At 36.8% G+C, this 25484-nt stretch overlaps 4 protein-coding genes across 12 annotated transcripts in view; 1 reads left to right on the top strand and 3 right to left on the bottom strand.

Moving 5' to 3' along the window:
- The window catches only part of larp1b (La ribonucleoprotein 1B), a 34002-nt gene extending 33740 nt beyond the window's left edge, over positions 1 to 262 (bottom strand). For all 4 annotated transcript variants that reach the window (XM_079691998.1, XM_079691999.1, XM_079692001.1 and 1 more), the window contains exon 1: positions 14 to 262. In XM_079691998.1, the coding sequence (XP_079548124.1) occupies positions 14 to 247 (234 nt within the window). In that variant the 5' untranslated portion in view covers positions 248 to 262. The remainder of the gene's footprint in view (positions 1 to 13) is intronic.
- LOC307045945 (dr1-associated corepressor) lies at positions 171 to 13775 on the top strand. Of its 3 annotated transcripts, none has more exons than XM_079692009.1 (6): positions 171 to 231; positions 10167 to 10239; positions 10898 to 10991; positions 11155 to 11268; positions 11757 to 11856; positions 12249 to 13775. In XM_079692009.1, exons 2-6 carry the CDS (start codon positions 10185 to 10187, stop codon positions 12273 to 12275), a joined length of 390 nt encoding a protein of 129 aa, XP_079548135.1. In that variant the 5' UTR covers positions 171 to 231; positions 10167 to 10184; the 3' UTR covers positions 12276 to 13775. The 3 variants fall into 3 exon arrangements, with proteins under 3 accessions (XP_079548135.1, XP_079548133.1, XP_079548134.1); XM_079692007.1 differs by lacking the exon at positions 171 to 231 and adding an exon at positions 8955 to 9471; XM_079692008.1 differs by lacking the exon at positions 171 to 231 and adding an exon at positions 9631 to 9686.
- The window catches only part of LOC307045943 (phospholipase B1, membrane-associated-like), an 82680-nt gene continuing 57948 nt past the window's right edge, over positions 753 to 25484 (bottom strand). For 2 of the 4 annotated variants that reach the window (XM_079692004.1, XM_079692003.1), the window contains 15 exons: positions 8178 to 8215; positions 7804 to 7894; positions 7313 to 7371; positions 6657 to 6724; positions 6323 to 6366; positions 5839 to 5959; positions 4677 to 4728; positions 4504 to 4584; positions 4045 to 4110; positions 3254 to 3345; positions 2943 to 3024; positions 2252 to 2353; positions 2056 to 2151; positions 1432 to 1503; positions 753 to 1352 (listed from right to left, as the gene is read on the bottom strand). In XM_079692004.1, the coding sequence (XP_079548130.1) occupies positions 1248 to 1352; positions 1432 to 1503; positions 2056 to 2151; positions 2252 to 2353; positions 2943 to 3024; positions 3254 to 3345; positions 4045 to 4110; positions 4504 to 4584; positions 4677 to 4728; positions 5839 to 5959; positions 6323 to 6366; positions 6657 to 6724; positions 7313 to 7371; positions 7804 to 7894; positions 8178 to 8215 (1169 nt within the window). In that variant the 3' untranslated portion in view covers positions 753 to 1247. Of the gene's footprint in view, positions 1353 to 1431; positions 1504 to 2055; positions 2152 to 2251; positions 2354 to 2942; positions 3025 to 3253; positions 3346 to 4044; positions 4111 to 4503; positions 4585 to 4676; positions 4729 to 5838; positions 5960 to 6322; positions 6367 to 6656; positions 6725 to 7312; positions 7372 to 7803; positions 7895 to 8177; positions 8216 to 8356; positions 8601 to 8625; positions 8778 to 25484 lie in introns of those variants that run through there. The other 2 variants (XM_079692005.1, XM_079692002.1) reach the window with 2 other exon arrangements.
- ahsa1b (AHA1, activator of heat shock protein ATPase homolog 1b) lies at positions 13008 to 22163 on the bottom strand. The gene is made up of 9 exons (XM_079692006.1): positions 21931 to 22163; positions 20501 to 20691; positions 20130 to 20212; positions 19917 to 20034; positions 15250 to 15338; positions 14976 to 15104; positions 14760 to 14861; positions 14432 to 14483; positions 13008 to 13989 (listed from the first exon to the last, which is right to left on the bottom strand). Exons 1-9 carry the CDS (start codon positions 22008 to 22010, stop codon positions 13817 to 13819), a joined length of 1017 nt encoding a protein of 338 aa, XP_079548132.1. The 5' UTR covers positions 22011 to 22163; the 3' UTR covers positions 13008 to 13816.

Genomic DNA, 25484 nt, shown 5'->3' with positions numbered 1-25484 from the left:
AACAAGTAGTTACCTCAGAGTCTCTGGTCAGCCACCATGAAGACGACACGATGTGGTTTAGTTTGCCTGCGAGTTTTCTGTCACTTTTCTTTAAAAAACAAACTCCCACAGCGACCTCCTCGCTGTCGCTCTCTCTGCTTTCAGCTCCACGCTCCCAGCAGAGAAGAGCTCGTGCATCCAGCTGCTGTCTGCTGTAAACAGTGACTCTGCTGCCCCCGAGGGCACGCGCAGGTACTGCAACACACATGGATTAATGTACAGTATATCTCTATGATATTTATACCCTAGGGATGCCTGCAGAAGCAATGTGGGGTTAATTATGGACATGTTGACTAACTGACTGACTGAAGCTTATTTACCTCCTTAGACACCACTATGAAACTTTTCCTAGTTGATTACATTAAGATAATTCTTTTTTATATATTTATTACAAATGTTGTCATTTTCTTAAACCAGAAAATACTGTTAACAGCCATACAAATCATGTTAACTTTTTTTTAAATGTGAAATAATATGTAAATCAAGCTATAAATGACATATGAACACATTTGTGTAAAAACCTTCAGAATATAGAAAGGAATTACACTATAAAGCTTGGTGTATGTTACTTTGGAGACGATTTACACAACATATGTTGTATGTATGTTGTATTTGACTGTGTATGCATTGACGTTTCTGAGGAGTTTGTGTAAAGGTACAGTAAGTGTACAAGTGTGTGACAAAGTCAGCATGTATAAAATCGACCAACTCACATATATACATATTTTAATGTGGAAATGTTACATTTGATACATTTACTTCTGTGTCGACATAATAACACATGGTCCCAAAGAATCAGTTCAATGATAAAACCAGAAAATATTTAATTGTTATGGATTTTCAAGAAAAACCTGCAGGTTAAAATATTATTTTGTTATTCTATAGTATCTATTAACAACAAGGGGAACGAGTATTAATTTAAGTTATGAGTTTATTTATTTTGAATCAGCAAATACACATTTATTATTGGTTTTCATAAAAAAATATTTTTGTTTTATTCTTTACATTCATTTAATTATTTTATTTTTGTGAGAACAAAACTCATTAATTTGCCTATTTTTTATTCTGTTCCAAAAACATAATTTGTATTTCTTTAATATATTTTTTTACTTAACCCCATGCTTAACCCACATTTTTTTTTTTATTACAACATCGTTTACACATAGTTCCCTGAGATTGTTTTAGGATTGGTTTCTGTGCCTGTTGAACTACAGATAATGAAACCCAGAGATCAGAAACATCGTCAGCACCACTGAGGAATGCTTCGGTGCAGACGACACGACTCGAGGTCTAGTGTAGATGTAAGGATGCTCCTGGAGAAAAGGAAAGATACTGATTATCTTATGTACAAACACAAATACTTAAAGATACAAAATGACAGTTCTTTTGTACCTTTGTTGGGCAGATGAGTTTTATTGGCTCTGAAAAACTCTTTATTTTATCTTTCTCTCCGTTAGCCTGGAACTGAGGAAGAATTGTGTTTACATTTGGAGAATCAGAAAAAAGAGCAATTTCTCTCAGCATGAATACAGTGATGGCACGCTTCTATAATTTTAGGAATACACAATATTTTGTATCTGTTCCAAACCCAAATCAGCTGCTTTTTATGAAAACTACTAATACAGATATATATTAGTCTGTATTTCACTTTTAGCCAACTAAAATAGAATAGAATATCTTTATTGTCATCACACATCGGAGTAACCAAATTCAGTTGGCATCTCTCACTGCAGTACATAAATAAGAACACATCCATAAAAGCAGTGATAAAGCAGAGATAGTAGCAATAATCAGGGTCATCACTTAAATGCACTTTACCAGAATGTTAAAATACATTTTTAAGGATTATTTAATAAAGAAAAGCTACAATGTTTAAATATAAATAGTTACTAAAAATATCTGTTTGATACTTAATAAATATACAAACAAATAACATATGGTATTTTTGGCTGCAGTCTTTGAAAAAAAAAGCACCACAACAGTTATCTAAACATAATCAAACTAATAAAACCTCACCATGTTGTTCCACAGTCCCTTAGCCAGCTCTTCATGTCCTTTAACAGTGAAGTGGAAACAATCTGCCGTGAAGAAACTCAAGTCAATCGTCCCGTCCTGAAGTACAAACAAAACAATCACAAATAAGTATTGTTAGTGCAAACAAAAGGCAACACGTGAATGGTGGTGTAAATGTTTCTTTGTGTGTGAGACTCACAGGAAGTGTTGGAGGTACGGCCTTCTCTAAATAAGGCTGCAGAACAACAGCAAAGTCCTTTTTGAAGAAACGCTCGCCGTGCAGAAGCTTCTCTAATCTCCTCTGTAAAGAACGGAGGTCCAAATCACCTCAGAGTTTTACTGCCTGATAGCAAGACATCTACACCGGGTTTCTTTGTTGTAACTGTGCATCATAAAGCTGTTCAATCCTTTTGGGGAGTACATAACTCTACTCAATTAAATACACATATTTATAAAAACAGCCCACATTTTTATGAATTATTATTACAGTACAAGTAATTATTCTGAAGAATCACTATTTGTCAAAATATCAAAAAGAACTTGAGGACATGTTAAGCTCCTTTTCAGGTTCATATCAGAATGTTGTGTCTCTACTGTGACATGTCTCCATGAATGTTCAAAAAGCTCTTTATTGTTCTCATACTGTCTCTGTTGCAGCACCTATTTTCACCCTCTGTCTGAAACCAGAGCCCAGTCTGCTCTGATTGGCTGGCCGGGCTCTGTTGTGATTGGTCAACTGCTTAGAGATGTCCCGCCCCTTAGCCTCTCATGTACAATGTGTTGAAGCGCTAGCCAATAGGAGCATGAGTGTTACATAGTGATGTCAGTAAGTGTTGGAAATAAACAAAGAAGTCCAATGGAGGCGTTTCAGGCAGAACATTTTCTCTCACCTGAAATTCGTAGTTAACCTCGACCAGCTCCTTCAGATCAGGGGAGTTTTCTTCAGGTTGGACGAGACACGAGCAGAAACTCCTGAGAGCAGAACATCAGATTATCAGATTAAAAGATTATCAGATCAATTATGATTTGTAATCCTCAGAGATTTGGACACAGACATAAGGCAGGGCAAATAAAAAAACCTCACTGTACAACAGGATTTAGTACTTGAGTAAATGTATATCTTTATTTTAAGATATTCTGTTGGCAATAGCTAGATCCTGCAGGGGTTTATATTAACAGATTATTAAAAAGCAGAGGTAACTTTTGCAGCTGACAGCCGAGCGTCGGCCTCTGGACGTCTCTGAGAGGCTTCATGGGGAAAATCTGCACCACGTTGACGATCGTCCTGGGGATCTGAAACCAGAACAAAAACATTTACCACTAAAATCAAAGTAAAGACTAAAGAGTGTACTTTTAAAATATCTGCATGTCCTCTCTTTCTTTATGGTTTCAGTAGGATAGAGGTAGAAAGGACAAACTGTTCCCAAAAAGCAAAAGGGGAGGGGAACATTTCACATGTATGCATATGCACTGAGGTTAATGCTTTAACATTTGTGCAACTTTTGTCCTGGTTTGACTGTTAATAAAACATACATTATCACACAAATATTGGTTGTACCTCTTAAGCCAACTTCATTCAACCTCATAACCACACGTTTTACTTTTAAAGTGTGGTCAATATACCTCAGTTACACAAAATGAAACCTTAGATTTCAGTTAAAAATGGCAGCACATATTTCTTTACTATAGTATTTCTACTTCACTGTAAAAAAAAAAGGAATAATCTCTTAGTTGTTTGAGTTGAACCCTATTTTATTTGTTTCTATCTTAAGCCACGTACTGCACCAGGTCTGCACAAAGGATGGGAACCTCAATCCAAACACAAAGTCATATCTTTATAACAAACAAAGGGAAAATATGAAAATGAGGATACCACATGCATAATTTAAGTATGATGATGTGAACATTGAGTGGTGATGGGTGAAGTAATTATGCATTTTTAGTCAGGTAATATATTTTAGAACTGTTTTGAGGTACTTCATAAAATCTCACCTCCTTCATCATCATGTCCAGAGCTTCTGTCATGTGGTGAGTGAATCTGTCGGGGGAGAACAGAGTCTGTGGAGAGGGGAGAGGAGGCTCAGATATATAGTCTGATATCTTTCAAATCTGATATTCTCTTAGATTTAAACTGTACATTTGCAGAAGGAAAACTCAGAAATGTACAAGAAAATATCCTTAAATTATAAAGACACACATTTATAACAAAAAACTAATTTATTTGTAAAATGATGTGGATTCCTGATTTAAAAACATATTTTCTTTCCTTTGTTTTTTACATTTAAAATAATTTGTTTAATTTGTGGGATTTTCGTAAAAAATGAGGGTGAGGGTTTTATTTTTTATCTCCAATTCACTTCTTCGAGCTTGATTTTGAATAAGCAAAACAAAATTTGGACCTCAAATGCCGTTGTACAATACAGACTTTTTACTCAAATAAAACACCCCTACTTTGTCTTTACAGTAATCACAGATGTCGTTCATGCCGATCATCATCGTCACCACCTTCCAGTCCTCTTCAAAGTTCAGACCCTGAAGAAGGAGAGTTGATGTTGAAGGTCACATAAATAAAGTTTAAATTAAGATTATGAATCATCTAATGAGCAGAGGGAGATGAGATTTACGGGATAGGACTTGAACGTGTCGATCATGTGTCTTATCTGATCAGAGACGTTTCTGTAGAAGAACAAACATGAGTCATAACATCAATAACACATTATCAAATCATTTACAACTAAATATTATGATCTTTGAACTTAAAGATAGGGTAGGTAATTCACTTCAGAAACACTTTCCATTATATTCCATGGAATGCTCTTAACATCCCGATAGCAATGACTACATTAAATGCTTTGACAATAAACATATACAAATATTTCATCTGTGGAAGCCGTGGCGCTGTAAAAAGCACGACCAATCATCTGCCTCGGCCCGGGGCAGATAACTGGATGGCCTACCTGCCTGTCAGCCTTCCTCTGTGCACAAACTTATCTCGTGCCCTCATTGGTCATGTGCGCGTTTGTGTGTGTTGGAGGAGGGGCTCTGTAAGGAAGTCTGAAGGAAGTGGCAGATTTGTTCCGGTTGTGTACTTTCAAATTCCAGCGCACTCGAGCTGGTTTCTCCATTCATACCTACGTTACCTACCCTACTTTTGAAGGCATTAAGAGGACACTCAGTGTCTCCTTACTAAAGATTCCTACATTTGCATGATAAAGAATTATATTTTATTGGTTTTAATGATGTACTTTAGTTCACAATTTACTCCATCATATTTTATACAAGTCTGGTTTGTGTTTTCTTAAGCTACAGCGATTTTGTCTTTAACTGGTCTTTTAAAATTGTTTTATAAATCACCCCCAAAATGTTCAAATACTCCTTTGACAGTTTGAAGCTCCACATAGCCTACAGTTATATTACAGAAGCACACATGTAAATGTAAAATAAAGTTTAACAAAAAAATTGGGAAGAAGCCAGAGCAATGAAAACAAAACGCCTCCATAATAATAATTTGGATGGAAAAATGCCTACCGGTAATTATAATAAAAAAAAAACATCTCTCTATTTTTTACTTATTTATATTTATTATTTATTTACTTAATTGTATTTATTTATCTTTTACTTATTTTTATTTATTTCTCCATTTGTATTCATTTATTTATTTCAAAACACATTTCCTTATTTTCCTTACATTAAGGAGATGTTTTTTGAAATAAATAAATACAAATAAGTAAATAAATGAATACAAATTAATAAATAAATAATAAATAAAGAGTGTGTTTGTCTCACAGTGTGTTGTGTCCGGTGACGGCGAAGTTGAACCCGGTCTCGTTGACGGTCGCCGGCTGACCGTGGAGCATCCGAACCGGGGACGGACCCAGCAGCTCGGGGCTGAACAGTTTGAAAATATCTAGACAATAAGACAATAAAAAAATAAAAAATCCGTGGATTTGATCAAATAATACTTCAAATATTTTACCGAGACATAAAAACATAGATCAAAGCCATGTCTTCCATAAGTTTAAGTTTCACTGTTATTTCAGTCACAAATTATCTAAAGTTCAGCGTTAAAATAATTGTTGCAGGTGATTTTTGTTTTGTTTTGAAGTTCATTTTCATTCAATCTTTTGTTTTGATTGAGATGTGTTAACACTGGGCTGGACTTTAAATATATATTTATACATTTAATTAACACTGAATTATATTTTCTTACAGTGTTAGGTCTTGATCATTTTTCACTTCTTGGTTATTTTTTGGACATTAAATTACTTACTGGCCAGTGTGATGACATTTTGATACGTCCCATATCCTCCGATGCTAAAACAGAAAGAGACACAGATTGCAATGAATAGAATCAGACCAATAAAACATACATAATCATAACAGCACTGACAATGTGACTGGAGAGATAAGATAATGGTAAATAAATAATCAATCAATCAATCAATCAATCAATCAATCAATCGATTAGCACCTTTTAAAACTGGCTACTGTTATAAATCCTCTGATTTACAGACAGCTGATATTCAGAGGATAGTTTGAGTCTTTTAATGTTTTATAAATAATATCCTACGGAGTATTCATTTGGAGCCGTGGCGCTGATTTACCTCCAAGATACGTGGCGAAATTCAAAAGGTATGGATAAAATCGTAGAGCCATTGGCACCAATAGCTGTCTGCAGGAAAAAAACATACAGGCAATATTTTAAAAGCAGAGAAGTCTTCATTACTACTGATATTATTCAATAACAATAACAGAGGTTTGTAACTGTGAGTGTAACACTACAGTAGTTACATTTACACTAAGTACAATTTTGATATCCTTTACTTGAGCACTTTAAGTTTGTGCTTTTTACTCTTCTACAGTTAGTTTTTTATCTTTATTCACTTTCACAAATTTGGATCGTTACAACCAAAACTATCAAAGAACTTTTAAAATGTGATGTTTTGTCCCAAATGAACCTGAAAGTACACCTAAAAAGAATATTCAATTTAACAACAGAAAACAAATAAGATAAATAAATACAAATATAACCAACAAAGAAGTTATGATATGTTATTATGATAAAGATAAGACTTCACAACAGTATCTCAAAAACAATAAGCTCCTCTTTTATTAGTGGCAACACATATGACAACAATTACATCATATTATTATATGTTTCTGAAATGGGCTGCATAACGTTTACTTTGACTTTTTCTACTTTAATTGCGATTCTTATACTTTGACATCAGTAACTTTTTGAAAGCAGTACTTCACTCACAGTTAAAGAGTCTCCCAGTGCGGCGATGACTTTGATATCTGCAGCTTTGACATATTCAACTAGAAAGAAAATAAAACAATAAAACTCAAAACTCAAAACATATACACATGTTTGAGAGCTCTGATAACCTTGAACAGGGTATATTACAGCGATATTAAAAGGCACACTCAATGTTCAAGCAGAATATCTCAGTAAAATATCCCATATTTCTCAAATGCCTTCATTTTGCATCTGCACACATTTGATCTCACACAAACGTTTCAAGAATCTTAAAAGGATTAAAAAAGACATTTGTAAATCAAAGTTTTAACCACTTCTTCTTTGTACTCACATTAAAGGTATTTAAGACCTTCCAAGCATTGACATGTTGGTGAAAGAAGTATCCATAAAGTCTTATGTTAATATATGATATAGTTGTTAAATGCAATTGAAGTGACAAACCAGAGTACATTACTAGAGTTAAAGTACTTAGTAACTCAGGGGACCCTCACCTGAGGTGGGGACGCTGGGAGACGGAGTCATATCAAGACAGATGAAGGGAGGATGAAGAGGCTGGCGGAGGAAATCTGTTCCAAAAACATCCTGTAGAGAAAAAATATGTTCTGTAGGTTTTGTTTTCATTTAAAAAAAAGATGTAACATGGAGATATTTGTCACCTTTGAGAAACTTGTTCTCTACTAATAAAGATAACTCATACATCATGTGTTAAATAATGAATTCAATGATTGTAACTCATTTAATTTAGTAAATTGGAGATTTTAAGTAGAATAATACAATTTTGTCATCGCATATTTCAGTTTCAGTATTGATTTGTATACTTAGACAGGTAAATATACAGAGTTAAATAACAAGATGGAGACAATACCTGATGGAAAGGTTCATCTTCTTCCTTTAAAGTGTAGCCTGCAAGAAACAAGAAAAAAGTATAAATACATGTTGAATAAACTGCAGATAAACTGGTTAAAATCCACTCTGTAAAAGATGAGTTGTTTTTAGTAGAAACTTTGTGTGTTTCCTTTCACGCTCATATAGTTTGACAGTCACCATCTACACGACATGCTGCTACTAAACAGACTGCAAACAGCACACGTGTTGTCAACATCTTCTCTTGTCCAAATTGAAAAGCAGATTTAAAGATTTTAAATAAAATAAAGTCGTCCTCCGGGTATGAAGCTTTATCGATACAAAAACCCTCGGTAAATGAAGACTGATTAACGTTATCTTTGACCTTTGAAGTCATTAGGCCGAGTCCTATACTGCGGATAATCGGTTTATAATTGCAGACAAAGTTGAACCAGGAGTAAGATACTTACAGGATTTAGAGAGATCAAACAAACAAATAAGACACGTTGGAAATAAAACAGTGTACTCAAATGAATAAAAGGCATTTGTTTTAAGTTCCTTTGGAGCGATTTAAAATACATCCCTTATTCAGATTAAGTCCATATAAAGAGAAATCACAAAGTCAAGTGTAAATGATGAACAAGACACCACTTGAAGCTCCACTTGCTATCTTTTCCCCACACGTTCAACAGCAAAGTCCATTTCCGGATTCAGACCATAATATGCTACTAAAACCCACATAAAAAGCGTATTAGTTGGATCTTTGGACAGGATAGGCAATATTTAATTTCTTTCCAGTCTTGCTCCTGCAACCTGTGATAGAAAGTTACTATTTTTCATTAACAGAGTATTTTTACACTGTTTTAATGTTATTTTACCCAAGTGAATTATCTGAGTACTTCGTCTAGCTCTGGTAAATAGTATAACTGTTAAACTAGCTACTCTAAAAGCAAAGAGGGTTAAATTAAACGTAAATATCAGAAGAAAACGTTAAATGCACTTATCTGATGGGCTTTAAACACTATGTAGTTATGCTACCTTTAAATCATTGTTTATAAGTACGTATTAATGAATAACATAACCGGTGTGAACGCATCATAAGAGAAAAAAACGCGGAGGTCGTGACGTCATTATCGGGGTCACGCGGGGTTGACCTCAGGTGTTCGCTTGTTTTTCAGGTAAATTCCTGCTGAAGGTAAACAAATGGACTCAGCGGCGGTTTGCGGTGAAAACATGAAAAATTTGACCGAACTGCGCGGTTTAAAGCGAGTAAAATGCCCGGACAGAAGAGAAGATATAATGTACGATTCCCTCCTGTGAGTACAAACTTTATTTTAGAGTTTAAAGATGTTAAAAGTTCAATATAAAAATGATTAGCCGCGTTCATGTAGCATGAAGTGCTGGGCGCAACGTTCAGGTGATGCCGGAAATCTGGGTTAAACGTCGTAAACACTAAGACTGTCAATTGTCATGTTCAATATTACCCGAGTGAAATTTGGATTATACACAAGACGGAAGCTTAGTAAACAATGTAAGCCAGAACAATAATATGATGGAGTAATTGATGTACAAGTTATTTTCAGTTCTGGTATTGTTTAGACAACACAAAATGGCACGTTTAACCTGTATAAAATAGCAAATGAATTGAGACGCTGATGAAAGTAAAAGTAAAATAAGTAATATTAGCAATTTTGTTGCTTTACTATAACACTTTTGATTGTAAATAACTTTTATCAGAAACAGAAATTGCTCCATATTTGTCTCTCTTCTTGTTTTCTGTTGTTTTTTTACCTTGGGTATATTGAATATTAGTTGATATGTATTTTATGTTATGTTAACACAGGTGCAGATTTCCGTAACATCAAAAGTGTCACATGCTAGCAAATAAAACATGCTGAATGCTAAATTAAGTTCTGCTTTACATGCTGTGATGTACAACCTCAGCTACAGGAAACAGGGGTTTATATAATTTCTCTGAAAGTGTCCTAAAGGTCTTTGTTTCTGCTCACAGAGTCGCATCAAGAAGATCATGCAGAAGGACGCAGAGGTGGGGAGGATTGCGATGGCAGTTCCTGTGTTAATCTGTATCTTTTTACACTTTCAGATGTGGTGGATTAGCTGTGAGTATGTATTATTATGCATCACTTTATTTCCACCAATCTGTTTTCCTTTAACTTCTTCTTTAGGGTTTAAGGACACAGAGCATGCAAAACCTTTTGACTAGCAGTGGTGTGAAGTAATTAAGTACAACGTTAAAGTACTTGTTCTTGAATATTTCAATGTAATGCTTTACTTAAGATTACTACTTTGTTTGGCAGCTTTACTTTCTAGTTATATTTGTTATATTGTTTAATGAAGACTAAATCAAAATGTGTAAATTAAGAATACTAAAAATATTCTTGCCGATGATTCAATCTGTTTTAAGCTATAAATACTAGTGTCTACAAAGCCAACTTTATTGTCAATCTTCCAGTTTGTGTGTACAGACAGAGAGATTGAAATACCGTATCCCACAATCCCGAATATAAAAAAAAAAGTATATTAAAATATAAAAACCTATGTGCAAATAATATATATACACAGTCAAAGACACATTTTGACATGTGCATACATTAAGACCTAAATCATAAAAACACAACAATTAATATGTACAAAATAAGTCACTTCAATATTTTGAGAATGTATTTGAATTGTATGTAGAAATATATTGATGTTTTTAAAGTCCTGAATGTCAGAGATCAGCTCGAGCGCTGGAAATGTTCCTGAAGTCTCTGCTGACCAAAATCTGTCTGATCACTCAGTCCAAGAACAGCTGCGTCGTGTCTGTTGCTCACATGTGAGTAAACCACAACTCCACAAATATCAGGTCAATATTAAACTACACACTTTTGGACATAAAACAAAGAAAAACATCTGTATTTAATCTTCTTAAATTGTCCCAAGATATAAATTGAGAATGGTGTATATGAGGTTAATGAATTGATCATGTTTCTGTGTAGGAAGCAATGCATAGAGTCGGAGAAGCTCTTCCACTTCCTCATAGATCTGGCGGAGCGACCCTCGTCTGCCGCACAGAAAGACGCCAGAGGTCTGACCCTGTGGCCGCTGTACAGGTGGACACTGGAGTTATTATTATCAGACCTTATAATTCTTAACTTCAAACATCACAGACTGTTTGGGTGGAGAAACGTGTGACCTGATGTCCTTTTGGCATAGCTAGTGTTTCTGCATTTAGTCAACAGATTTTCATTAACCTTATTATTATTATTATTATTATTATTATTAGGACTTTTAGAAGCATTAAAAGAAGGTTGAGTAACAATGAAATATTGTGCGTAGAAATAAAGTAGTTATTAAATAATAACATTTAATAATAATAATTTGTATTAAATATGTACTATTGAGTGAAAATTTTTTTCTTGTGTTTATAAATACTGAATATTGAAACTATATTGGAACTAAACTAAAACTTTATTATTTATTTTCCTTTTTTTTTGCTTGAATAATTATTGAAAGAATACATTTTTCAGTTTATTGGCCATCTGGTTAGTTGACAAAATGCTTCAGCTCTAATTTATATGTTTCATGATATTCTTCCCAGGTCAAAAATGCATGAAATTCAGGTTCAAAAACCGCCTGAAGTGGTAGAAATGGCGCCACGGCGAAACATGGGCTCACTGGACAACGACTCCAGCTCCAGTGTACGTATATGCTTCTTACTGTACAAACAAATGACTGATGGTGATCTCCCGTTGCTTGTTTTTGAATACCCCAAATTAAAGCATGACATATATACAAAGGCAGGTCTTGGTGTACTGTTGTGTGCCAAAAAGACTATGAAGCTATGTCCCAATAGCGACCCCATGAGGAGGGAATGTTCATTACACTCCAGAAAAAAAGCTTTTCTATTTTTTAATTATTTCCTAAACTTTGGTAAAAATGTCCTTTGCAATCAGAAGAAAAGGTCATGTTGTTCTTTGGACTAAAAGAGTTTATTCTTGCTATAATAAGCTAATAAAAAAACAGATCCAGTGTTAACCCATTTGATTTGGTCCGATTTGCGTTCAAAAGATGTGTCTCTTTCTTCCTGCAGGAGTCAGAGCTTTACATCTGCCTTTGAGCGAACAACCAGAGGAAGGTGCCGTCAACTTCCAGCATCCTTTCATCATGTTTCTTTTATTTACATTTTTATTTTTATTTAAACGCTGCTTGTCCAGGTTAACGTGTGGGTAATAACTATGGAACAAAATCTAATTTTCTTTTCAGTTTAGGGGGGAAAACATTTAAGTTGGTTAATACTTTAGACCTTTGGCTGCTAATGTACAGTTTGGGGTTCTTTTTGTTTTTGAAAATATATATCTATTTATGGTGTTTTGTAATGAAGCCTGTTCCCTTTTTGTTTGTAGCAGATATGCTAGGAGGACAGGAAGAAGTTGAATGCTCTGTGTAAGTTAACATTAAGGTATAATGAATGAATGCATTTAAATAACATCAGACTTTTAAATCCTATGTTTTTCATGCCATTTGCTTTGTTTATAAGTTGAATTCACATGGTGTTACGCTATATGACTGTGCTTTAAATCCCAGTTTCCCTTACCATTTTATGCAGCAGCCTTTAAAACTGAAGTGCTTATTTTGCTAAACAGTGATCTTCATGGTTCCTACTGTGAGCGTTTAACTTTTAAAGCACTTGTAAATTAACGTTTTAAAGAGAGCGAGCCCATAAGGCTCACACAAATGGTTTCTTGCTCACGTTTCCTTGGGGCGCCGTATCTTTGCATGTGAAGTCAAATTGTAAATGAATAACTTCTGTGATTTAATGTGAAAGTTAAATAAAAACAAAACAAGAGCATACAGAGATTGGTTTATTCCAAGAAACTAATCGTTATACATTGTGAGGTGAAATGATGAATAAATAGACGCACTTCGTTCTGAAAACTTTACTGGAAATTGACATTTTTTAAGCCAAATACAGCAATACTTCTCTCTTGAGTTGCTATGCTAGCTAGCTGCATGAAGAGAGGAACCTGATTTCATTTTCCAATACTTTAAATGATTTGCGCTGACGTCTCTGCTGAAGCTCCCAGTTGATCCTGTGATGACTTTTCAATGAAATACCAGAAAGGTAAAGTTCTGCTTAGCTCAGTGACACATTTCAGTAAATTCAAATCCAGTAGTCATTCCTCCGTCTGTCTTAAATAAAACATGCATCTTCACTACAGTTACACTTGAAGAGTAAAATATGTATTAAAAAAAGCATTTTATTTGTTTCAAGTAAAAGAAAATCCTAATATTTATTTTCTGTCTTGCAGTAATTACATATTTATAGACTTGGAGGCCAATTTGCATTAGTGGTTCAATAGATTCATATTTTACTTTATTCAATCCAGAGTCTCCAAAACACAGTCCATGAATCCCTCTCCTTTGAACTGACCCAAACACTGACCGGGAGATATCTAGACTTAAAAATACGTTGAAAGAAATTAAAACATTTACACAGACGAGTGACAGAACGGCCTCACCTCATTATCTCTTCTCTTTAACTCGTTCTTCAGAGTTTACAATGGGACCTCTTGTGCCAGAGAGATCACAGGACAAGAAGTTTTTCAAAATTTCAAAATTGAGGAGGAAAAGAAACCGTAGACTACAGTTGAAACGTCTTCAGTAGAGTCGAGATCCGAAGCCAAAAGTCTGTTTAATAGCTTCAAAGTAGTATCTCTTCCAGCCCTCTTTCGTGCGGTCCTCCTCGTTGTCGGGGACGCCTCGACAGTCCACCTTCAGCTCCGTCTCGCTGCTGCGGTCCTTGAACGTCATGGAGATTGTAGAGTAATGCTCTGTCGGATAAACCAGAAAAATAAGCCTCAAAATGCAACACATTTCTATTTCCCCCCCAAATAATATTCCCGATTCAAAGATTCTGCAGTCAATTTCTTACCTGCAGAGTTTAAGTACTTTGTTCCTTAGGAACTGTTGATTATGAGTTTACTTAAATGATCATGATGCATCTCATAATAACATGATGATGTTTTGTTTACTGAAAGAAGCTAAATATTTTTACATTAGTAAAAGAAAGCTAAAAACTATTTTTCAAGAAAGGTAATCGACTAATTCATACTAGCTACATTGTTTCCCCAAATATAATGATATATAAAACATATGGTGTGTTTGAGTAGATAAAGTTTACACTTTTATACACAATCATTTCTAATGCAAGACAAAAACATTTGTGTCGAATTGGCTCTTAGAATATAAATGAAAATGTATAAATGAACGTACCAGCAGGCCAGTTGTTATACCTCCACTTCATAACTATTTTCTCATCAGGAACCTGGTGGAGAGGATTCATTGTTAATGTTAAAGGGTAAAATAGCAACAATAACAAATTGCATATTTACTAAAAGTGAAACTCAAGCAAAAACCCACTCTTATCATCACACCTAAATTGTTACTAGAAATGCAATTGCAAGACATTTTTTACAGAATTCCTTTATACCCACAGCAATAAAAAAAAACTGAGACGTTGTTCATTTCACTAGCTGTTCACACAAACGTAGTATGTATTGATTGTTATTTAATGCTTAGCTTAGTTTAAAGGTTGTCTTACCAGATCTGTGAATTCACCGAAAACATTTCCATCTAGCAGACGAAACTTTCCGCCTTTCTCTCCGTCCACTGACGCTGGAGCGTGTGTGAACGCCTGAACCATCTGCAGATGCATAAGATAAACACTTCAATTTAAATGTGCATTTGCTGGCTTATTCTTCAAACCATCTGTGAGATGAATGTGCACTCAAGAGTCAGATATGGAGAGGAAGCTTACATCCTGGTTGAGGAAGACCCTGTAGAGATCAGCCGGGGAGGTGAGGAACTTTTCCCTCATGCTGAACTTGCAGGTGGGGATCTTGACGCCGGTGTTGATCGGAGCAACTGTGCTGCCTGAGGAGGAAATCTGTTCCACAACAAGAATAAAGAAAGTGTGGTGAGGGAGGATCAGTGCTGCGATGGTGTATCACCAACAGTAAATCATTTAGGGACAGGAGGAGCTGTGTGGGATAATGTAAGATCTGGTTGAGGATCTTTGGTAATTTACGCACCTGAGTTTTATTCAGCTTGGCTTTGGACTGCGATGTTGTGGTCTTGGCCATACCGTTGGCTGTAGGCAGGATCATTCCCTGTGTGAACTCTGAAATAAAAAAATGAAACTAAATCAGCTTAAACCTTTTTTTAAAGCATCAAAGAAAAAGTATTTCAGTTTAAATAATCAGTACAAAAATACTTATATCTAAAACTTGTCTCATATTAACATTTTCTACATAACCATTTTTTATTCTGTTTTTACACGTATCTTTGTTAACCCAAATGTGAAATATGACCTATGAAAAACTCTGTTAAAATATATAAGATTAAAGGTAAACATTGTGAATACCCCAAAGATGTGAATATTAATGAGACAAAAAACTATGAAGGCGTGTAACGGTCATTAAGGCAGAAAATGCAGAGAAATGTTCCAAGAAAATTCAGACATTAAAGAGCCTGTGACAGCCTCCCAACAACTGTTGTGCAATGAAATATTGGGCTACTAGTCATCTCGAACTGTCAGTTTAAAAAAGAATGTGCGATACCGTTCCGATAAATATCAATAATTTCGAACATCGGGGGGAAATTCCTTCGACTCATTTTGAAGTTTTCGGGGAAGCCGGAAGTGACGTCAATGCGGGAACGCTTCACTGTGCGGCGAGAGAGCCAAACACGGACAAAGTGTGTTGTCATGCGTAGAAATGGTGAATTACTGAGTTTAGGCACGTTAATAACGTTTTAATGAAGTTGACTACAGTATATTTATATTTGTCAGTGCTTTCATGTCAATTCGGCGAACATAAACATAAATGATCGTGGTGAAGATGATGATTAAATTACGATTAAAAATCGGTAGTGAGAGCTGCTGAATTTCCTCCCGTCGGATGTGATATAAAAACAAAATCGATTATTTTTGTAGTTGTAAACTCAAGTGGATGAAACTACATTTATTAGTGCTTTCATGTCAATTCGGCGAAAATATGATACATGAAATGATCGTGAGGATGATGATTTAAAAATCGTTTGTTTGAGTCGGTCTGCATTTCCTGATGAGAAAACAAACCGATGCTTTTTGTAGTTGCAGTACACCAACATGGATTAAACGTGTGTTTTTTTTACCACAATGTTGGGGAAATTAATGGATAAAATGCATTCCGATGGGCCGGTACCAAAGTGGGCCGGTCGGATAAGTCACTAGCACATCCCCCACTCGACAATTTACTAGCGGTACCGAAGTGGGCCGGTCGAGAGTCCCGGGCTGATTTTTAGTCCCTGTCCACCACTGGCTACATGACCGTATGATCGCCCATATTGACGCACCTAATTCCTAAACTTCTAACAGATACAACATAAACTGATCCTTCAGCCTCATATGAGCTCTCAGACACGTTCAAAATTAAACTGTCATCGCTGTCTGAGCTTGCTGCTGTGTGCGCCATCGTGCGTTTACATGCAGATGCTGGGATCCTGAACGGTGCAGCTGGAGCGCTGTGCCCGCAATGACGTCACACATAATTTGGCGGGACTTGAAGAATCCCCGAGAAGATCCAGAAAATGGTCAACATTGAAGGGCAGATTAATGGTTATCAAAGTACAAATATCCAAAATCAGTTCAGTAACGGTTTTCAAGGGGTATATGCAGGAATCCTGAGGTCAAATGTAAAACCTTTTAAGACCTTTTTTAAGACCCTTTCCATAAATGTTAAGACCTCATCGCCACTTTGAGTTCTAACCGGTTACATTAGCCGCGTTCACACCGGAGTACTTTTCACACTTTAGTTCCGATATAGTTCCGAAATGTCGCGTTCACACCAAAAAGAGCCGGAACTCAAATTAGTTCATGAGAACCTTTTTACCCCCTTTTCCGTCCCTGCTAGAGAGCAGGGACTCTCATGAGGCTCTCTTGTGAGAAAAGAGCTATATTTCTGATTGGCTGGGCGGATTAAACCACGCCCCGTAAAACAAAAAAAAAGTGTTGTGAAGCCACCATTTTATTATCCTCGCATTAGCATTATTACCATTAGCCCAGCGCAGAAACGCATAGAGACTAACTTATGGCAACACAAAATAAAACAAGGGAGCGGTGGAGATGAGGAGGTGTCGGCGTTCTGGCGATTTACTCGGAAGTAGGGGTGTAACAACTAATCGACTTAATCGATTAAAATCGATTACCAAATTAGTTGGCAACTAATTCAGTCGTCGATTCGTTGGTGACGTCATCACATGTGTTCTACACCCCGTTAAGCTCCAACGTTATCGCTCTTTTTTATCGGTACAGGAGACATTTAAAACATAATGTCATATGTATTATTGCTACATAAACATTATATCGCAGTCTTAGTGTCGCCAACTCAGTTTCTAATATGCAATATGACTACAAAATGCGTCTATAATGTATTTTCGATCTTCCCAATTCAGACGAGAGATCTCTCCCCCGCCTGCTTGCGAGGGGGCGGGGCAGTTTACACACACAAGCAGGAGATGGCGGACAGAACGCGCTCCGAGGTGTGGTTAAACTTTAGCCGTCTCGATGTGGACAATGCTCGTTACCAAAAGTGCAATAACAGTTTATCATATAAAGGCGGTAAAACGAGCAATTTGTCTAAACACTTAGCAAAAGTGCACCACATTCAGACGGAGGAATGCACCGGGTTCGACTGTCTTTCTAGTAGCTCTGTAGCCCTGTCCACGAGTAACGTTTCCACGTCAGGTGTTATGTATGCTAGCAGCAACACACAGAGTTAACTCAGTTATAAAAACATAGGTTAATGATTAGAGGTAACTGAGTTATTTTGTTAAAGTTTCAGCAATTCGGTTTACATCACATTATTTAATATGATTTGTTAAAACATTGTTGTTTCTTTTGATGTGAAATATTATGCATTTAATTAAAATAAAAAGCAATGTTAGTTTTGTTCACAATTTGTTTAGTTAGTTTACCTTATTTCTTGTCAAAAGAACCGTTAATACTATCGTTAAAAGGACCGGATCGATAAGCAGTATTGATATAAGTAGTAGTACAGTTAAAACCTTAACGATCCGAATAATCGATTAATCGTTTCATTAATCGATAGATTAATCGATTATCAAATTAGTCGTTTGTTGCAGCCCTACTCGGAAGGCTTCAGTAGAAGCTGCAGCCAGTCCCCAACTCCGGGGACTTCCAGCCGGGGATTTTGGGCGGCAGTATACGCCGTGAAGTTGTTTGCGGCCTGCCAGTAAACCCAAAGCAGAAGAAGAAGAAGAAGTGACGTCAGCGGCTTCATTTGCCTAATCCACCCCCAGGGACTTATTCCGGTGTGAACGCGATCTGTACCGTAATTTTCGGACTATAAGGCGCACCTGAATATAAGCCGCAGCAGCTAAAGTGAATGATGTGTACATATATAAGCCGCACTGGACTATAAGCCGCTGGTGTTTTAATGTTTAATTACCATATGTAAGGGTTCGTGCACAGAGGGGATTGTCGGGAAAGAGATGGCTGTTTGAGGAAGCTCCCATTTATTAACATTTCAACAAACAAGTTGCATATTTGCATAACGTATTCAAGTGTTACCATTTAGTGCAATAGTAGCTACAGAACATGTACTGTGCTGTGTAAACTGTACTGTATCACATAGCGTTTCAGACACACAAACTTTTCAACTTTCAAACTTAAACGGTGCGCTCCCAGCGCACGTACCGGCAGTGATCTACAGCAGTGGTTTTCAACCAGTGGTACGGGGACAAACTGTCTCGCTCTCGTAATGTCTGTCTGTCTTGCTCTCGTTCTGTCTCTCGTACCACTCTCGGTTCCACTTTTACATTTGTGCGCTACCTGTCTCACTCTTTTCCGGCCTCCAGCTTTTCCTGCTGGAGCCCGCCGCTTAAAGGTGGGGGGCGCCCGGACCGGCCATAGAGCCCATAGAGTTAAAGGTGGTGGACTGTAACCTGTAAAATCCATAGATTTAGGAGGTCCCCTAGTGGCCGCTAGCTGTACAAATCCATAGATTAGCCGCACCGTTATATAAGCCGCAGGTTCGAAAAATGGGGAAAAAGGCGCGGCTTATAGTCCGAAAATTACGGTACTTAGTTCATCAGAACTAAAGAGTTCTGATGAACTAAGTTCTCATGAACCTTTTTGGGAAAAGTACTGCGGTGTGAAAGCGCCTATTGGCGACACACTTTACCTCACATTGACTATATACAGTATTGATTGTCCTTCCTCCTTATCTTCCAACCATTTGGACGCAAACTTGCATTTCCCCATAACGATGTTGTTTAACAACCGGCGTAAACGGATCAGTCAGTGAGCGTGCGGTGTCCTGTTCAGATGACGTCAAATCCAACGGGATGCCATAAATAAACTACACAGAATCACACTACACACCTACGCAATGATTACATTCAGGCAGACTGTAGAACACAACCTCTTTGGACAATTGATATACTTATTGAAAACAAGCTACAAAATGTAACATCTTGGAAAATGCCGTTTAATACTTTTGAATAGCCTTCATTTTCATTAAATTGATTTATCAACTTTTAATACTTTTTAAGACCCCGCGGACATCCTGTGATACATTTTTTTAAAGTCCAATGTTGTAGATTAGTGATCCTGTGTGTCAGTTTGTGTGGTGAGTGAACCATTTTGTTTGAATTACCATCACTGTATTCCTTTAAATTACAAAATGGTTTCACTCACCTGTTTTCAAGTAACCAACGTAGCTTCCCAGGACCTGGCGGATATTGTCAGCTCCTTTTGTCCTCATCAGCTTGGTGAGGGGTGTTTCAGGTTCATCTTTATTCAACGACACAGAGATCTGCACAAAGATCAAAAGGTGGGATTTCAAAACGCTGTTCCTACAACATGCAGTCGGTTGAAAACACTACACACAAACTCTTTGGTGAAACTTACATCCAGATCCTCCATGTCGTTCTCGTCCGAAAGGTTTGGGACATCAATGGATCCTGTATACTTGACTCCTGCTTTTGACACTCCTGGGAAAATAAAGAGACTACAGTTCTCTTGAAGCCTCTTTATTCAGCTTTCTTTAAAAATAACAACAGAGTAACACTTCTTTTTGTTTAACTGTTACTGTCCTCTACTAGCTGTGGTTTCTATTTTAAGAAGCATTTACCTGCCAAAATTAGAAAGTGGTCAAAACTACACCGAAAACAATCACTGCTTTATGCACGCATAGTTATTTCCTGTGTATTCATCCAGCAATCCATTTTATGCTAATATATTTCACCGCAAAACAACAGCAGCTTCAGTCCACTACTCACCAGTCCAAGTAGCTTTCAGGTTCCATTCATAAAAGAAAATGAGTTTCCCTTTACGGTTGTTAATGGAGGCCTCTCCTTCCACCTTGGCGACTTCTGTCACCTCACAGCTCCCCTCCTCGTTCTCCACGATCAAACCGAGGAGGAGGGATTTTAATTTGTCTGACGACCAGTTTGTTGCATCTCGTTCAGTCCTGAAAAATGAACACATCCAAAAAGGTAAATAACCACGATTTTAATTTTCTTTCTCTATAACATTCACATAGCATTTGCAATCTGATCTTTACTGTGCTTCATTTCCATATTGTTGAATGTTTTTGGATACTTTGCTTATTTTCTTAAGATGTATTGCTTTACACTAAATTAAATTGGTCAATTTGTTCACCATTGACCAATTTATCTTGATGGATTTAGTATCTTTACAACTAACATATTGTAGATGCCACCTTACAATTCATTGACATTTAGCTCTAAATACAGCGGTGTGATGAATTATCAACAACTATTGCATGTTTACAAAGCACTTGGAGTCAAATTACATTACATTAAAACTAAATTAAACTACATAAGCATCCTGATTTACTCTGTTAGGAATCACATATAACTGATTATCTAGGCCTTTGTATTGAGAAAAACAGACATATAAATATCTAACAGAAAGAGGACAGGGCATTCGTAACTATTAAAAAATAAAGGCGTTTCAGCTAATTGTCTGTGAGAAACGGTAGATTATCTAATGAAAAGTGTTTAGTTAGTCTAATCAATAAACACTCAAATCTAGAATGAACACTTTTTTCTGATATTTACGGTAAAGATTTCAACATTCCTTAACTGATTGATGTTACCATGGATATTAATTGGGTTAGGAAACCATGGAGACAACTCCATAAAACAGATTGGTAAGTATTCAGTCTGTAGGAAATGTGATGAATGAATACTTAATGCCACTTTTACACTGCTGCTACTTTGTGCTCACAACAAGAAATGGCTGTCAGATCACAAAAATGTCGATTCATAGAAAAAATAATAAGATATCGATTTGCTGCAACTTTTAAGATATAATGTACCTTACATGTCCTATAGAGGTGTAACAACACACGATTACACTACACGGCTCGTTATTACACCGGAACACGTGTGGCGCAACCATTCTGTTGTTAACGGCTAAAACCTCCATACATACATTAAAGCTACAGTAGCTAGCTGCAAGGGAAGCTAACTTAAAAACGAGAGCTCGATCAAGAAAACCTATAACATTTGATAATTTACTTTAATAAAACCTCAGAGCTCTCTACGAAAATCTAGACGGCAGTTGTTCATCAGCACATAGGAGCAACATCTAAAAATAACAGATATAGCCATAAATAGTATGTCAATGTGTTGCATTAGCATTAGCAGGCTAGTTAGCGTAGTGTCCTTTCGTGATTTCTCACCAGTGCCAGTTGTTGACATTAGTCGCGTCGGCTCTCTCTTCTACGATCCAACGAGGGTCCCCTTCTCCCCATTTAGCCATTTTTTTCCGAAATATTTAACGTGTAGAGCTGCGTGCAGATGGCAGATTTGTTGCCGGTGACTGTCCCGGTGCACGTTTTTTCTAGAAGCCTCTGGCAGCTGCTGGCCCTCCGCGGTGCTCCTGCACTTGTCGTCCGTGTGTAGAAAATGCTAGAAACGGAACTCTGTGTGACAATGTAGAAACGTTCCGCCCTACCGGAAGTTACCTTCTAAGGAATATTTCCCCACAATAAAACCAAGACATCTGGAGGGAAATAACACTTTATGAAATATCCTTTACCTAAGCATTACTATACAAAAAGTATATATATATATATACTTTGTATTGGTGTATTAGTGCATAGACAAGAAAATATATAGATTAGAAAAGATACATCATAAATATTCAACAACAACAAACAAAAAATTCATTTTGATGCACAATATACTTGCTAGTCAGGAAGGTGGACTATGATATACCAGGGGATGTTCAAATGTTTACAGTATTTTGAGTACAAATAATATACCGTGTATAAAAGTAGTGATTATGCATGAGTACATTTCTGATTAATATATATTACTTTTTTGGATTAGATTTACTAATGTGAATGATTGCATTCTTATTGCAACTGGTAAATCTAGGGATAATTTGTATTTATATATGAAGCACGTTCTGAGAAACTCATCGCTTCAATTTCCTACAATTACCATCAATACTGACTTATCATTCATCCATTCATCATCATAATTTTTAGTAGCATAAGTACCATAACATGGAAATACTCAATCTCGTCATTGTACTTAATTACAGTACTTGAGTAAATGTACTTAGTTACATTCCTCCACTAATCTTAGACATGACTAATTTCATATTTTGTATATTTCTGATTTTGTATATTTCTGGTATTTATGTTTGTATAATAACACAGTCATTGACATTTTGTATTTTAGCTTTTTCCTACTTTGTAATGCAACTGCAAAAACCCCATAAATTAAGTTCTGTCCTAAATGATTGTTGTCTTTGATAAACACGTTATTTGGGTAATAGATAATAAGATCTATTAAAAATGTGTTAAAAATAATCCTGTTTTTTCTCTGTTATACATACGATAAACTGAATAACATCGCATTTTGGATTGTGGGTTGGGCAAAACAAGACATGTCAAGACATCCGCTCAGGCTTTAGGAAACTACAAAGAGAGTTTTTCATAGTTTTCTTACCTTGTATAGTGAAAACATTTGTTGCCACGTAAATATCATCCCCAGAGCATTTACATGGCTCACAGTAAACACATTCCACAGAATTTACATATTAAACGTTAGCAGGCAAATTATGGGAATGTGCTGTTATCTATGGTTTCAAACAGCCTATTCCTCTTGTACTGCGGTACGCATCACTGCATATCTTTGGACATATCTTTTGCACTACTTTTTATTTTGTATTTTTGTATTTTATTATGTTGCGTTGTTGGAGGAGCAGGAGCTCAGTTCAGAAGAATTTCATTGCCATTTCTACATTGTAGCTTGGTGCATATGACAATAAAACCTTTGAATCTTGAATCTTGTTATCTGTATTTTGTTGAAAGGGGTCACAAGTGGGATGTCAATAAGGGAGATTTTTTTCTGAAACATTGGAAAATTGGTTGTACCTAAAGGAGACTGTATGATACGCTTTCTGAGGGAATAGCTCTTCGATGAAACTGGCAAAACTCCAAATAATGCGTTATGACAAAATATGTAAAGTAATGGTTCAAAGTAGTAAAGATATTTTACTTAGTTCATGAATTAAGTACAATTCTGAGGTACTCTTTATCTGAGTAATTTCATTTTATGTTACCTTAGACTTCTACCTCACTACATTTTGAAAGCCAATATTGCACTTTTTACATGACAACAATTATTTGAAAACTTTAGTTACTTTTCAGATTCAGATGATCTAATTCAAAATATGATTAGATAGATATAGAGATCTATTAAATTACATTACATTGCATTTAACTGACGCTTTTATCCAAAGCGACTTACAATAAGTGCGTTCGACCAACAAAATACAAACTTGAAGAAAACAGAATCATATAAGTACATCAGGTTTCATAGAGCCAAACATTTCAAGTGCTACTCAACTGGCTTTAGATAAGCCAGCCCTTTATTAGTATATAAGTGCTTTGTTAATAATTCTATCGCTCGAAGTGGAGTCGAAAGAGTTTTTAGTCTGCGCCGGAAGATGTGTAGGCTTTCTGCTGTCCTGATTTCAATGGGGAGCTCCTTCCACCATTTTGGAGCCAGGACAGCAAACCCACGTGTTTTTGCTGATGGGAACTTGGGTCCCCCTCGCAGTGCGGGTGCAGTGAGCTGTTTGGCCGATGCAGAGCGGAGTGCACTTGCAGGGTGTACAGTTTAACCATGTCCTGGATGTAGGAAGAGCCAGATCCATTCGCAGCATGGTACGCAAGTACCAGTGTCTAGAAGTGGATTCTAGCAGTTACCAGAAGCCAGTGAAGGGAGCGGAGGAGCGGCGTGGTGTGGGAGAATTTAGGAAGGTTGAAGACCAGACGAGCAGCTGCATTCTGGATGAGCTGCAGAAGTCGGATGGCACATGCAGGTAGACCAGCCAGGAGGGAGTTGCAGCAGTCTAGGCGTGAGATGACGAGAGCCTGGACCAGAACCTGAGTTGCTTTCTGGGACAGCTGGGGACGTGTCCTCCTGATGTTGTAAAGCGTGTATCTGCAGCAGCGGGTTGTAGCAGCGATGTTTGCAGTGAAGGACAGTTTGTTATCTAGGGTCACACCCAGATTCCTTGCAGTCTGAGTCGGGGAAACAATAGAGGTGCCGATGTTGATTGTTAGGTCAAGAGTGGGACAATCTTTTCCCGGAAGGAAAAGCACTTCAGTCTTGTCAAGGTTGAGCTTGAGGTGGTGAGCAGACATCCACTGAGAGATGTCTGCTGGACAAGCAGAGATGCGTGCGACGACCTGGGTCTCTGAGCGGGGAAAGGACAGAATTAATTGGGTGTCGTCAGCGTAGCAGTGGTATGAAAAACCATGCGGGCTAATGACAGATCCGAGCAAGTTTGTGTACAGGGAGAAGAGGAGGGGACCAGGAACAGAGCCCTGAGGGACCCCTGTAGTTAATTAGCTATAGCAGATTATAGAAATATAACTATAGGTTAGAATATCCAGACGCAGTTTACAAGTAATTTAAACAAGCTCCACTTTTACCAGCTGTGATAGACACATTAATGCATCAATAATCATCTGCAGTAATGTAATATATATGATTTTGAAAAGGGTCCTTAATCATAACACATACTTTTATTTTTTAGATTTAAGTATAATTTGATGCCAATACTTTAAAAACATTACAGGGGAAGCTGTGGCTCAGTGGGTAGTGCGCTGAACTTCAAATCAGAGGGTAGCAAGTACGAGTGCCATGCACTGCAGTCAGCATGTCGTTGTGTCCCTGGGCAAGACACTTCACCCCAAATTGCTCCTGTGGG

This window comes from Notothenia rossii (genome assembly GCF_949606895.1).
Source record: "Notothenia rossii genome assembly, chromosome: 7".
Lineage (NCBI taxonomy): Eukaryota > Metazoa > Chordata > Actinopteri > Perciformes > Nototheniidae > Notothenia > Notothenia rossii.
The sequence above is the reverse complement of the archived record's forward strand: the minus strand, read 5'-3'. Positions and strand labels throughout refer to the sequence as shown.